This window comes from Ixodes scapularis, unplaced genomic scaffold (genome assembly GCF_016920785.2).
Source record: "Ixodes scapularis isolate PalLabHiFi unplaced genomic scaffold, ASM1692078v2 PGA_scaffold6__148_contigs__length_123643588, whole genome shotgun sequence".
Taxonomy (NCBI): domain Eukaryota; kingdom Metazoa; phylum Arthropoda; class Arachnida; order Ixodida; family Ixodidae; genus Ixodes; species Ixodes scapularis.
The window spans coordinates 99,387,043-99,402,010 of NW_024609881.1; the positions used below are offsets into that span (position 1 = coordinate 99,387,043).

The 14,968-nt window shown below is 46.3% G+C and overlaps 1 protein-coding gene across 1 annotated transcript; it reads right to left on the reverse strand.

The window, feature by feature from the left end:
* Positions 1 to 10,591: 10,591 nt before the first annotated feature.
* On the reverse strand, positions 10,592 to 13,813 carry LOC121838547 (the record flags this gene model as incomplete). Its single annotated transcript, XM_042294861.1, has 3 exons — positions 13,804 to 13,813; positions 13,545 to 13,701; positions 10,592 to 11,348 (listed from the first exon to the last, which is right to left on the reverse strand). Coding segments are annotated over exons 1-3 (924 nt in total), but the record flags the coding sequence as incomplete, so codon positions are not given.
* Positions 13,814 to 14,968: the final 1,155 nt, after the last annotated feature.

The following is a 14,968-nucleotide window of genomic DNA, read 5'->3' on the forward strand; positions in this document are numbered from 1 at the left end:
TCCTCGACGCCCAGGTTAAAGTTCTCTCTTCCTGGGCATTCCCTCTCGGCTGCGAAAGCAGCTAAGGCTCCCAGTCATGCCAAAGACTCGGGTGCAACAGAGGCGATGGATGTAACTCCATCGCCCACTCCTCGCAGGTCGTCCTCCCAAGAGGAGCGAGCCCCCCGTTCCTCCTCTCAGAGCAGGACTTCCTCACCACGCAAACAGCACGTTCCACGTGCAGCTCCCGCAGCATCTACAGAACCCGACCAGATGGACGGATCGGTGGTTCTGCCTTGCACGTCGACCACTCGCTTTAAAGTGTTAGGCAAAGTCCGGGGTCTGCCCCCCAAAAACACTGACTATTCGAGGTCTTCTGACAGGCTTGCTGACAAGAAGACGTCGAATACCGAAGCAATGGCAGACTGTGAAGAACTTTCTGCCCCTGACACTGACCTCGAGGAGATGGAGGTTCAGACCCCAAAGCAAAAAGCTAAAAAGCCGGTAACTCCACCCTGATAAAACTCTATAGTAGCAAGGCTTTTCATAATCCTACACAACCACAACAACAATATATGTGTGACTCCTCCATGCAACTAAGATAGCCAAGAGCCATTATTAGCTTGGTTAATCTTATGCACATCATACAGTAGAACCGTAGAGGGCTACTTTGTAACTACGATGATGTCTACAATTTGTTGGAGGAACACAGCCCCATAGCTCTTTGCCTTCAGGAGACGTACCTGAAATATAGCCACTCTAACCTACTAAAGCGCTTCAAGCTATTTCGGAAGGATAGGCCATATGGATCCCACGCTTCTGGTGGCGTTGCCATAATAGTCCAAAGATCAACTCCTTGTGTTGTGGTGTGCCTGGACATCAAACTGGAAGCAGTTGCTGCAAAAATTTTAACTGATCGTGCAATAACTATATGTTCATTATATATACCTCCTAATTATTCATTGAAACATGAAGAACTTGAAGCCCTTGTTAGACAACATCCACATTCATTTCTTATCCTTGGTGACCTAAATGCCCACAATCCCTTGTTGCGGAAGTAACAGACGGGACACGCGGGGAGTTATAATAGAACGATTTCTGCTCTCATCAGATTTATGCTTGATGAATAAAAAAGAACCCACTCACAACAGCTTTTCGTCGAACACTTTTGATGTATTGATCTTGCGATAGCTGATCCAAGCTTATTCCCTCTCTTTACGTGGTGGGTTATACAGAACCCATATGGAAGCGATCACTTTCCAGTTGTCCTTGAGCGTTGCCCCCCGCCCCCGACACTGCTTTAAGAGAACCAAGGTGGAAGTTTGACAAAGCTTTACCCAGTCCTCACTTCTTCAACTTCAACTTTATTGTTTTTCTCCAGGGGAGAGGGGGAGGGAGAAAAAAAATCAGACTGTTGTCGCTTTACAGCGTTTCTCCTCCCCACCAGCAACAAGAGAAAACTATATTACATACTAGTGACCCGTGGAACAAGGTTTACATAGGATCAACACACACAACATTAAACAAAAAACAAAAAAAACAAGAAAAATTTGGCGTACTTTACGAACACTTTTTTGCAGGTCGGAGGTCCCATCAAGAATAGGCTCAAATAACACTAGAGAAAGAATGAACGAATATCCTTTCTGCTTAAACCCATCAAGTCCGTGCCCAGTCTATGTGTACAATTTATAAAATTAGAGAACGAGTGCTGCAACATCTGGAGGCCGTAGCCTGTTCTCGAGCGAGGCGTTGACCATGCGTCAACACAACGTCCTGCATATGCAGGCACTCTCCGCTTCATATTGGCGATTGAGAGAAAAACAAGTTGATTTTTCCTTACAGACGTTTGATATGTTAGAAGTTTATAATTATAATGCTCTGTAATTGGAACTATATGAAGGCTTTTGAAAAGTTGTAATGTGTGAGCGTTGAACTCCGAATTGCACGTAATTCGAATTATTCTCTTCTGGAGAACGTGCAAGTGATGCATATTTGTAGCCGTTGTGCTACCCCAAACAAGGAAGCAGTAATTATAGCAAGAGTAAAAGAGGGAGTTATAAAGAAGAATTAAGACCGAAAGGTGTAATATATGACGGGATTTATAAATAATGCCCACAACTTTTGAAAGTCTGCCAGCTATGCATAGTACTTCGGCGTCCAAGCTCATGTACTCATTAAATATCGCACTAAGAACCCTAACATTTTGTACAAAGTCAATATTTTGTCCTTGGAGAGAAAACCCTTGAGTAGACGGAAACACTGTATTTTTGGATCGAAAAAGTATTGCTTTCGTCTTATCTGTATTCATTACTAGGGAGTTTGAGATTGTCCAGTCACTGATCTTCTGCAAAACATTTTCTATCTAGTGTCTTCGTTTTATTTCGAGCTTTTTCATAAATTATGTACCAAGAGCCCAGATTAAAATTCTGTTATAATTGGTACCCTTCTTTCGCTCTTCCTCTTTACACTGAACTCACTTAAACGGACACTTACACCCCCCCCCCCCCCCCCCAAAGAAAAAGTTCGATTTTTTGCCAGGCGATTTATTTTGGTGTTGAAAGACTACATAATTAATATTTTGCAACAGAGTCACATATATTTTTATTAAAGCCCGAAAACTCAACTGCTCAAAACCGAAACTGAAACCCGTGCACGGAGAAGTGAAGAGGAGAGAGTGAGTGGGAGAGGTCACGTGGCTACACCCGACCGTGAGCTTTTTTGTTTTCCCCTCCGTGTCCTTTTTTTTTGTGTGTACAGCAGACGACATGCATGGCTAGAACTGTTTGCTATGCGATTCCTTTGCAGTTATGTTTGTTCCGCTCTCTGTTCTGCACTTCAAGATGAGTTGTTCTGTACATTGAGAAGTTGGAGATGAGTAGTGAGTCCCCGTGGTGAATTTCCGTGATCAGCTCCGAAAAGAATACCACCAAGATGTTGCGTGAAGAGCTGCCTCGCATGTCCTGCGTCCGAAAAAAGTGTCATTGTGCGGCACACGTCTGCACAAGTTTCCGAAAGATCGAGATCGGGACCATTGGCTGGCTACATTTCCTGTTGAGCTATTCTATCTATTTCTAGGTTCACCTTGGCCATGGTGTCTTGGTGCAAAAGTACAAACTGTTCTACACTGTTAGCCAGTCCCGTGTATTTGGCGAATATTTGGGGTGAACAACACGCCATTTACACAAATTACCATAAACTTTCACGATGAGTAACGAATAATTCGTTCAGAAATCATGCGAGGTTGTAAAAAACGTGTTTTGGTTCGGTCATACACGCATAACCGTGTAGCCGACCTCGAAAACACGCCTCGCCCCCGTCGACGACCGCGGCATTGCCGGCTATCGAAGCACCGGAATGCTTGGGGACACACTTAGAAAGGACCGTCGAGACAAATGCCGCGGAAAGAAACATGTCTCGGAGACAGATATGAACCAAAAGCAATTGCGCCATGTCGCAGGACGTTGGCGAAACCTACGCTTACCGGGCTCGCCGCCATCTTCTGGTCGATGGCAATGCGGCTTGCTTCATTTCGCCCATGTTAGTATTTAGTTTAGGGGTCCTGATAACAGTTTCTTAGACACCACAAATAAAGTTATGGGTCTAATTATTCGTTCCAAACAGTTAAAATGGATATAAAAAGCGTGTCCTCGATGTGAACACGTGACATTGCAGTTGGTTTCGTTTTTGCTTCAACCTTCAGCTGCAAGCGATCTGGCGATCTGGCCACGGCGCAAGCGCAACGCCGATGTACGCTGGAAGCAAGCGCCGGTTGGCTTTCGTTGTTTTTGTTTGACCGGAGAAAATCTGGCAAGTACGCATGGCGTCGCTACTGTTTTGGTTTAACGGGACGCGAGAAGCTTCGCATAGAGCTTCGGAGTTTGCGAGCACATAGTGAAGACGTGACCGGAGAAGTGCCCCTGTGATGTTCCTGGAAGACGGAAAGTAGCATTCGTAATCGTCGTGTGTGCTTTGAAAGCGAAGGGAGTCACAGGGTCCACGAGTTCGCAACCACAAGCCAAGGTTCACGACAGCGCGGCGTTGACTTCGGCGATCTCGTTCTGTTTGGTGCAACCCGGCGATGCGAAAAAGAGCTGAAACATTCGTCGTGTGTGGTGCGGTGCTTTGTATTCCGGGTCTGTTTGAACCACGCTTTTAACACGGAGCGCAAATTGTTTGTTGCGTGGTGGAGGTTCAACGGGTACAGTCCCGTCGTCGTCAGCTGATCCGGTCCAGCTGGTCCGGGAGGACGCAGCGAGCGTTTTTAAAAGTAAATCTTCCCGGCGTTCCGTTTCGAACTGTGGAAGTATCCCGACACATACCGTGAGTAAGAAGCAGCGGGCGTTTTCAACAAAATTACGTTGTTTTAATTGAATAATGGACTCCGGATTGTTGTCTTAAATCTGCCGTTTTTTATGCTTCGTGTTGGACTGCGTTTGCATAGCGACGCACACCGCTCGAGTATGATTCGGTCCTGCAACGAGTTTGTTGCGGCAATCATGCGGCGTGAATAAATAATGGCAAGGTTTCCTACCTGCCCACAGATGCATGTACTGAGATCATTTTTTATGTTGTGAACGTAGTGCTCTTTCTTTATTTTGGAAGACGCGTTGGTGCATTTATTATGGTACAATCACTTGAGAGTTGAGAAATTAGAGAGCGAGCAAGCTTTCTCAACTTTGTCTCTTTCTCTCTGGCACTGCCCTGTTTCAGTTTCAGTAGGCATATCTACTAGCAGGTACAAACTGCTCTAAAGCAGGTAAAAAACGGGAAGCTAGGACGGTGCGGACTCCGTGTTTCGCGCTTTTCGCAAGGTGACAGGGTAAATGCTTTTGTGAGATATGCGGCATATGCAAGCGATTTTGTTACGCTCGTCGTTTGCGTCTCTCCAGCAAAACGAATAAGATGATCTACTACAAAGGCGCAATCACAAGCCAAGATTTAAGATAGCAGTCGTTTGCTTCGGTGATCCGTGTAGCTGTATTTTACCCTGCTGTCTGCAACACCGTGTCATGACGAAGAGCTGGAATGGTCACGGTTTGTGCTGGCCTCCCGGTTGACAGAAACCCGCGTCGCCCGCATCGGCACCGAGTGCGCTTGGGCTGTTGATGCTCCAGCCTTTCATCCGCGGCTTGTCGCCAGCTCATCCTGCTGCTCAACGGTGAGGATGCGGCGAGAGTAACCTCGGAAGTGAATGTAAATCCTCGTTCATTCAGTTATCCGGTGTCAAAGTGTGGAAGATGTCTCACGTGTACTGAGGGCGGGAACTACGAGCGTTTTGCCTCGCTTTTATAACCGAAACCAGAACAACGAGATATCTGCCTTGCGTACTCTAAAATGACGGAAGCAATAAGTTTCAACAGGTCGAGTACGTCACCGGGGATGTAGGCGAGACGGTGCACACTGTTTAAACGCTTGCAGTATCCACGAGTGGTACCAGGAAAGCGACGTCAACAGAGAAGGAGCTCGCGATTCAGCATAATACACTGCTACGGGCCCGTGTATCTTCAAAGTTCGGGGTGGTGGCAGTATAAAAAAAAGACGCATCAGCGCCCCACACCAGTGTTCACGAATAACACCGGTCACAAACTCCCAAGCCCCACCGCTCTTCTCGACACCGACACGACATACGACAACAAACTGCATCAAAACGCCCCAAAAGTGAAGGCGTCTGCTCCCGTACTGCAACTGCTGCAACTAGCGGAAGTGAAGTGTTGGGCGGATGTCCGGATGTCCTTCACAAAAGTATATAAAAAATGCTTTGCGCAAGGATCATTTTCATTTATTATTGTATACGTAATGACAAAATCCCAATAATTTGTTTTTCTATCTGATTCATGCTGGTCGGACTGCTCATAACACTGGTCAAGCAAGAAAATAACAAAAATTTGAACTTTTTCATGACCGGTTTAAGATTTATTGTTAACATATCATTATTTATTGCAACGGACTAGCATTATAGATTTTGCCTCCATACTTTTTAAATGCAAACAGTTCTAACACACTGCTGTCCATTGCGCCGTGTTTTGTGTATTCTATAAATCTGTAATGGTCAGCGACCAAGGAGCTCACCCGCACATGTCAAGCTTATATGCGCCGCGGGGAGAAATGGATATCGAGTAGGAAGTGTCGGGCGTTGTGTCGGTTGTTGTGTTTGTGAATATGTCGGTGCCGTGTAGCTGTGTGCTGTGTTGCCTGCGTTGTATGTAGGGTTGCTGTGTGGCCGTGGTCGTTCCCAGTGTTAACAGACTCGTCTTTTTTTAAAAAAAACGGGCTGCTAGAAATCTCGATAGGTTACCGCCCGATTCTAAATAGTTTGCTCAAGTTATTTATTCATGTGAGTTCGGCATTCGTTTTTTTCTTTTTTTGTCTAGCGGCTCGTTGAAGCTATTGACGCCGCCGACCGCCGACAACACACGTACGTACCTTTGCAAGTAGCTACGTCCGCCGCTTGGAGACTTTACTGTGTATAAAAGACATCGAACGAGAACTAACGCGCCCTGTGTGCTTTCAATTCGGCTGAAAGGCGCGCGGCTCGCTGGGCTCGTCTCTTGCCTGTTCTCGGCCGCTGGCCGCCATGCTTCATAAGGAACACGCTCGAAACGGTTTTGCGGAAGGCAGACACGGTGTAGCGTGTTAAGTTTACACAGCAACTCATGTGTAGACGAAAAACACAGATGGCCTCGTGTAAAACGAACACGTTTCGACGTGTCCGCTATGGGACAACGGTTTACACGTCTGGGCGTGTTATTTTTGCTAACAGTGTACGTCAGGGGAGCCCGGAGAGACTCCATGTTCGTTAAAGAGGCCACGAAGCTGATCTTTGGCAGGGAGGACCTGCATGGGCGGAGTGTGAGGGGTGCCATGACGGCGCTTCAAGGGCGCCGTGGCCAAGGGGGCCCTGACTCCAGTCAAGTTGGCAGCAGTCAGCAGTAAGTGCCCACTTCTCACAGATGTCTCATACTTGATGAGACATTCAAACCTTATTGCTTCCGAAGTTGCGATCTGCTACGACAAAATGAATGGGATAAAATATTCCAAGGCTTTCAGAACTTTCAGTGTTATAGGCTGTTGAAGGGTCACAGTTCGACTAGCTCGAGCTTTAGGAACGTGAAGCTCCGAGCGCAAAACCGAAATGAAGAAGCCCTATCTCCTTCTTGGCTTTTAATATATGAAGAAAAATAAAGTGACCTTGTCACGGTCATCTAGGCCGCTTGGCGCTTTCTGATGCATTCACACTGTGGAGGTTTTACAGCAACATGCTCCGCGTCCCTGCAAGTTTTGGGGGAGGTCCATGATATCAGTGGCCTGCTCGCAGGACCTTCTGCTGGATCCCCGGCAGAGCTGTAAGGCACTTATTTTTTCTTTTGAACGAAAAGCTGGCACTAGCAAAGTTGTGAAACAAGTGTTTGTCCACTAGAGCTGCTGCAACCAAGCTATCTTTGGCTCTGTCCTTTGAGTACTGCCCATTTTTTTCTAAACTGCCTTCTCATCGCGGGTGTTCCTCCTATCTCGTATGAATGGACCATTGAAGAATCGTAACACGGATATTAAATTTGTTAAATGATTCTTGATGTCAAATCTGTGTTGTTAATTTATATACATGCCCAGAAGAACAATTGCGGCTCAAAATCTTTCTTTCGCACAAAAACCGCCGGCCGAGAATTGTGTGTTCAATGTTCCTTTCACTCCTTTCCATGGTGACATTGTTGGGCATGAAATGTGTTCGAGGTTCTAGGCAATCAGTGGCCCATGTTCATAATTAAAAATACATATTTGGATTCATAGAGCATACTTTCATTTTAGTTAACAGGCAGGCAAGCTGGTTAAGGATAGACGTGGTAACCCTTGAGCGTGGGAAGGAAAAGAGACAGACAGACACAAAGCTCCGGAGCTTCGTGTCTTTCCGTTCCTTTTTGTCCCCCTGCTCCAGGGTCTATAATTTTTATAGACACTGAAATGCAAGGAACACACTGTAGCAAGAAAACTTTAAGTGCATAGTTGTGGGAAGTCACACTAGGTCTTTTCGATTTGCTTGAACCACCCGATATAGTTCAAATAGTGTAAGAACTGACGCATTAGATTCAACCCGAAATTGCATGGACGCTGAACTGGCCTGTTAGATTTATTCCAGTGCTGCACGAGCTCAGCCTCAGTTCCACAGAATCTTGCGCTGGCTGAAGTCAGTTCAGCGTTCATGCAGTAACAGGTGGCAACTCCTCGGTCTTTCGGAAACCAATCACAGGGTCGTTCGAAGCGCTGCAGCTTAACTTCACGCAGCCGCAGCCCGACTTGCACACTGCTTCTGCATTCCTCCGAACTCGGTATGAACTGGTTCAAACATTTCTGGCCGAATCATGCATACCTGCTGTTTTCAGCAGACTGCGTAATCGGGAGAAGCTGCTCTTGAAGTCTACATGGTATGACAAGATAGTAACAAAGTATAAATTGTAGTGGAAATTGCTTGCTTATAATTGCAGGAAGTAAAATATAAAATTTTTCGAGAAACTGTAGATATACGTGACTTATTGTTGTATTATTTTGCCCTGCACATGCCTTCAAAGAGTGCACATGGAGGCATCCTCGAGAGGCCTCTCCAGGGAAGAGGACAGTTCGGGTCAACCTACTGCAGTATGCCGATTTGTTAATATCCTGCTGCAGGATATTAACAAGAAGCTTGACTTCTAAGCTTGCTTAGAGGTTAAGCTTCTTGTTGATGTTCTGCAGTATGCCAATTTGCCTTCACGAAATACACATATAACCTGATATGACCTGGCTCATGCTCATTCTTTGCATGACAAATGCCTGCGAATTGTTGAACCTGCAAAGACCCGTAAGTCGGTATGCAAACGTTTAACACCATGTTGATTCCTATTACTGCGTCAGAACGGGTAAACGTGTAAAGATATAGGTTTGTCTATCTGAACAGGTGAATCTGTATAAATTGTTCCTATATCTGCATGGGTCAACCTGTAAGGTACGGGTTCCTATATCTAAACGGGTCAACCCGTACAGGTACGGGTTCCTGTATCTGAATGGGTCAACCCATACAGGTACGGGGTCCTGTATCTGAATGGGTCAACCTGTACAGGTACGGGTTTCCAGTAGCATAGGGGAGACCCGTATCCCATATGACCGTATGAGATAGAGGGGTCAACCAGTATGAATTTTTATACGGTTTTTTTTTCAGTAGGGCTGGGAACGTTCTGGGTGTGTTACAAAATTTGCTCGATCCGACTCCGGAGTAAAGGTTTCGTACCGTGGAGTTTCGAAATTTACTCGCGCTTACTCGATGACGTCAGAACTCGCGTTCCAGAAGTGGGTTGTTTACTCCGGAGTAATTACTCACGCTACCCTCCTCAACCGGTGGGTACCCTACTGAAAAAAAAAAAAAATTTGGCGCCTGTATGAAAATAAACGGGTTCATACCGTTAACAGTTTAGCCATACCGGCCACCAGTTTGTCAAAGGTGTCGCCCGTATGGCTCAAAAGGGTCCCCGGGGACCTACTTCTAGAGTCCGTTAAACTTCATTTCAAGACGCGGCCAAGGTAGCGCGCGATCGCGTGGCTGCAAGAACATCGAGCATTGCGAGAGCAGGCACGCTGTTGGAGTAGTCAAATTACGAGCTCGCGGTGGGTGCTTTTTTGGCTCGGGCCACGGTGTAGGAAGACTCTTTAGGTGTAGAGACTCCGCTCTCCGCCGCGACCAGATAATGACACCCCGCGCGCTTGGCTTCACGGAGCCACCCCCAGATGGCGCCGTAAGTTTTAGGCCATCCTGCAGCGCACCGGGCCGCCTGTGCTAGCTGCCTGCTCGGCGTGCAGCTTGCTTTTCGGTGGCTACGGGTTCACGTACGATGTGGTATGTAGGTGGGGCCATTCAACTATCATCTCTCTCAGCACACTAAAGCTTTCATAACCCGAAAAATGGCAGACGGACAAACAAGAGTAACTCCCTAATAGGAGCCGACGCGGCGGTCTACGAGTGAAAAAGAAATATCCCTCTCCTGTAGATTATTTCTAGCCTAGCTTACATTCCGTCGTTCGTTTCCTCAGTAGCGCAATAGTAACGTCGGGAAGCGTTTGTAAAATGAATAAACTCTGATTGTAGCACAGAAGAAGAAGAAGAAGAGGTTTATTTAGAAAGACAGAGAGGTCGCTCCATGCAGTTTGCATTAACCAGTTTCTCTGTGCTGGGGAGGGGGAATAGGGGATGCCAAAGAAGGGCAAGAAGAGGAAATTAATAAAAACACATCACAATAACGTGGAGCTCTATATCTGCTCCTTAAAGACGGCAAATAAGTTGGGTATCACGTAAGAAACGTAGTAGGTATTTGGTCGCATCAGCCAGCTTTTCTGGGCTCTCCCACGCTCCTAAGATCTTCTGGAGAGAGAACGGTCGGGAGTCCAGCTGGGAAAGTTCTTCAGTAAGCACCTCCCTTTCCACGTCATAAATTGTGCAAGTGCATAACAGGTGTTCTAGTGACTCCACTTCTTCACATATCAAGCAGTTTGCAGAAGGTTTTTTTCCAATACAGTGGAGATATTTATATGTAAATGCAACGCCCAGCCTGATTCGGTGAAGTACTGATTCAGTCTTTCTTGTAAGGTTTCTGGGCGGTCTGAACTTAAGTTCAGGATCTATATTATAAAGTCGTGGATAGTGGTGAGAAGGGCTTGCCCAGAGGGCCGCACCTATCTTTTTTCCGACCCAGAAAACCGTTGCACCAGCGTCAGTTCTTGAATATGGAACAGAAATGCTAGATATGTTGTCGTGACCGCTCTTTGCTGCTTGGTCAGCGGCCTCATTACCAGGGACGCCACAATGGCTCGGGATCCATTGAAAGTGAATGTGGTGGCCAGCCTGTTGGGCCTGTTGGCAGAGGCTGACTACGGTGAATGTCAGCTGTTCATTTGCTCCACGTCGTAGATAGTGCTGCATGCTCTGGAGTGCAGCTTTTGAGTCAGTGAAAACGGACCATGCTCGTGGTTCGGTGCGTATTATATATTTCAAGCTTTCCCTAATGGCCACCAGCTCCGAGACAGTTGATGAGGTGCGGTGGCCTAGTCTGAATTTGAGCACGACTTGTTCCATGGGTATAACTACTCCGGCAGCTGAGCTTTGATGAGTTGTTGACCCGTCAGTGTAAATGTGAGTTCTGAACCGATGGTTGATATTGATTAATGAGAGGGTCAGTTGCTTTAATACAGTTTGTGCAGTTGACGCTTTTTTCTGTATGCCATCTATATTGAGTGATATTGTAGGGCATGTTAGTGTCCAAGGTGGAACATCCGCCAACTTTGGTGTTTCAAACTGCTTTGGTATATTTGGCTCCTGCTGTATCAAGAATTTAGCATAGCTTGAATCTTTCCTGAATGATTGTATCCGGGCAAGGTGGTGGGATTCATGCCTTGTTAGGTGGCGTAAGTGTACACGTAGTGTTTCTTTTGCACGAAGTGCTTCAATGGATAGGCACCCAGCTTCTGCTATAACACCCAAAGTCGATGTTGAGTGCGGAACACCTAAGCAAGCACGAAGAGCAGAGCCCTGTACACTTTGTAGTCGCTTCAAATTCGTGGCGCACATCCCATGAAGGACTGGCAGGCTGTACCTCAATAGACCCTCAAATAGAGCTTTGTAAAGACGCAGTACTGATGTTACTTTCGCACCCCAAGTTGTGCCACATATAAAACGTATGAGGTGTATAAAGCTGGTCAATTTTTTTCTAAGGTGCATAATGTGAGGCGTCCATGTCAGTCCTCGATCGATCGATATGCCTAAAAATATGTGGTGTTTTACATACGGAATGGCTTGGCCGGATACCTTGAGGGTGTATTTATCCATGCAACGCCTAGTAAAAGCTATGGCGGCTGATTTCGATGGAGAGATGGTCAATCGGCGATGAAGAAGATATCTATCAATCGTGCCTAATGCTTTTTGAAGACGAGCTCTAACCTGTACTCTGGTAACTCCGGAGGCCCATATGCAGATATCATCTGCATATACCGATGATCGAACTGTTTCTGGAAGTTCCACTCTGAGAGCATTAAGGCATATCATGAATAATGTCGGACTTAGTACGCCACCCTGTGGGACACCCATTGTGACATTATAAAGGGTAGTTTTTTCTTGTGCCGTAGCAACAAAAATTGCCCTGTTAGTTAAGTAACTGGAGATCCACTTGTAGAGTCGCCCTCCTATTTCTAGTTCTTCTAGTGCGTCAAGTATAGCATCATGCGTCACAGAGTCAAAGGCACTCTTGATGTCCAAGAATACGGCTGTGATCATTCGTCGTTGAGATTTTTCGTGTTCAACCGATGTAATTAAATCAATCACCCCGTCTATTGAAGACCGGCCGCGTCGAAAGCCTGACGATTCATTTGAATATAGACCATGATGTTCGAAATGCCATTCCAATCGCGCCAAGATCATACGTTCCATGAGTTTGCCTATGCAACTTGAAAGCGCAATGGGTCGATAGGAAGTGATGGTAAGGGGTGATTTACCTGGCTTTAGTAACGGTATAACTTGAGAGACTTTTCATGATGTAGGTACCTCGCCTTCGTTCCAGGATTGGTTGAAGAGTCGAAGAAGGCATTTGATTGTACTTGGTCCGAGTCGTGCAATTGCCGAGTAGGTAACACCATCTGGTCCAGGTGAGCTTGACTGCCTACATGATGCAAGAGCAGATTTGAGTTCGTTCAGAGAGAAATCAACGTCCATGCATGACAGAGTTGACGGTGGTGTCGGCCGTGGCGTTTTCGGTGTGATTGTGTGTGTAGACTGCGCCTGCGTAATTCGTATACAGAACTGATTCGCGGCCTCTATATCTGAACACTGCATCGATAGAGCTAGTGCCCGAAACGGATAGCGTTGTTGCGGTGTTGCTCGAAGACCTCTTGATATTTGCCATATTCTCGTAGTACGTTTCCTTGGATCAAGTTCTGAGCACATTTTCCGCCAACGACGTTTTGCAAGTTTGTTCAAATGACGTTTGATTTTTTTAGTTACTCGTCGGAACTCACGTAAATCCTCGGGCCTTTTATGCTTTCTAACTCGCCTCTCAGCACGCCGGCGAATAGCCCGAAGTCGCTCATATTCGGCGTTGAATGTAGTTTGGTTAATCGGTAAGGTTGTTTGCTCTCTTGATTGTTTTAATGAACGAGTGATGGCTTCTGTGAATGATGGTAAGTCCATCTCTTGGTTGCATTCCTCGGTCATTTTTTCTTGAAAGTTTGCCCAATTGATATGGCTAATCTCATGATGAGTTTTCATATTTTTAAAATTCCCAAGCCTCGTATAGGTGGGCACGTGATCACTACCTCTTGATTCAATGTCGGCAAACCATGTTGCTTGAGATGCTAGCGATGGCGAAACGAATGTGAGGTCTAGGCAGCTGCTACTTTTAAGATTCTGTATATACGTAGGGCTACCGTCATTCATTAGGCAGAGATGGTGACAGGCAGCAATATCGGCCAATCTCCTACCTCGAGGGTTGGTGTGCGTGCTGCCCCATACAGAATTATGGGCGTTAAAATCACCTGTTAAGACAAATGGCAACGGGTACTTGCTGAGAATGTCAGTGAGGTAGCCTTCGTCAAATTTAGCTTTCGGTGGGATGTACCCAGCAATGATGGTGAAGTTGCCCTTGCCGTCAGTGACTGTAGCCACTATGTACTCATTATCTTGATGTGGTGGAATAGCGTGATGCACGTAACTGAGGTCTGTGCGCAGGAGAAGGATGACTCTACTTGGTCCTGTAGTCCGGGTTGAAGAAAGATATTCATACCCAGAAAAACGAAAATTGTTTGGAAGCCTTGACTCACATATGGCCATGACAGGAAATTGATGCTTCTGTGAAAATTGCCTAAGATCAGATAGACGCCCCCTTAGGCCTCTCGCGTTCCACTGGAATATAGTCGCATTGTTGTATCTATCATCCATAGTGAGTGCTGTCATAATTATAATAAATGGTAATTAAGTAGTAACAGTTGAGTTAACTCAACCATTGTTGCAGGAGCGGAGTAAATGTGTCAATGAGTTGGACAATGTAGATGGCAATGGGTGAAGACACGTGTTGAAGCAGTCCACGTAAGGCCTTGATCGCAGCACAAAAGATGCTTCCGATGCCCAGCGCAGGTGGTGGTGGTTCAGCTGCAGCATTCGGTTGTGGAGTGCAGGCACTCTTGACAAGGTTGGTGGCAATGTTACTTACAACCTTCCATGTAGAAGGTTGATTGTGAGCGAGGTCTTCTTGTGTCGTAGGTACTGTGTTTGGGAGATGCGGAAAGGACTCGAGGTCGTCTGTATTAAGTTGTGTACTTCTTCCTAGTTTATCGAGTGGCTTTTTGTTTTCCTTTCTTTGGGAAGGTTGCGATGCTGGGGGCGGCTCTTGAATTGGTTGTTTATGTGGCTTGTTACTCACTGGCATGCTTCCTGCTGACTTTTGACCGTGTCCGGGACCAGTTGTGTTATCGGTATTGTGTTCAGAGGCATCAGCTTTTATTGCTGCCTTTGCTGTTGGATAGTCGCTTCCGTGAAGAACACGGTAACGAACGACATCCCTTTCTTCTTGCCATCTTGGACAGCTTCTAGAAGTAGAGGGATGGTCACGTCCGCAATTGACACATTTGGGTGGTCCATCTGGACAGGATGTCGAGTCGTGCGTTTTTCCTCATTTTGTGCAAATAGACGAAGATGCACATGATACAGCTACGTGTCCGAGGCGACCGCAAGTACGGCATTGTGTTGGTTTTTCCACGTATAAATATACTTTGTGGCGCACATAGCCTACACATACCGCATCGGGTAGAGTTGGGCATGCGAATGTTAATGCAACAGATTGTGACTTTCCCAGTCTTCGGATGCGAACGATTGATGTCTTTGAGAGTAGTGCCTCAGTTAGTTGGCTGTCGTTGATATCTACCGGTACTCCATGGATGACACCCACTGCCATGTTCTTAGAGCGGGGCTCGTATGCACTCACCGGAA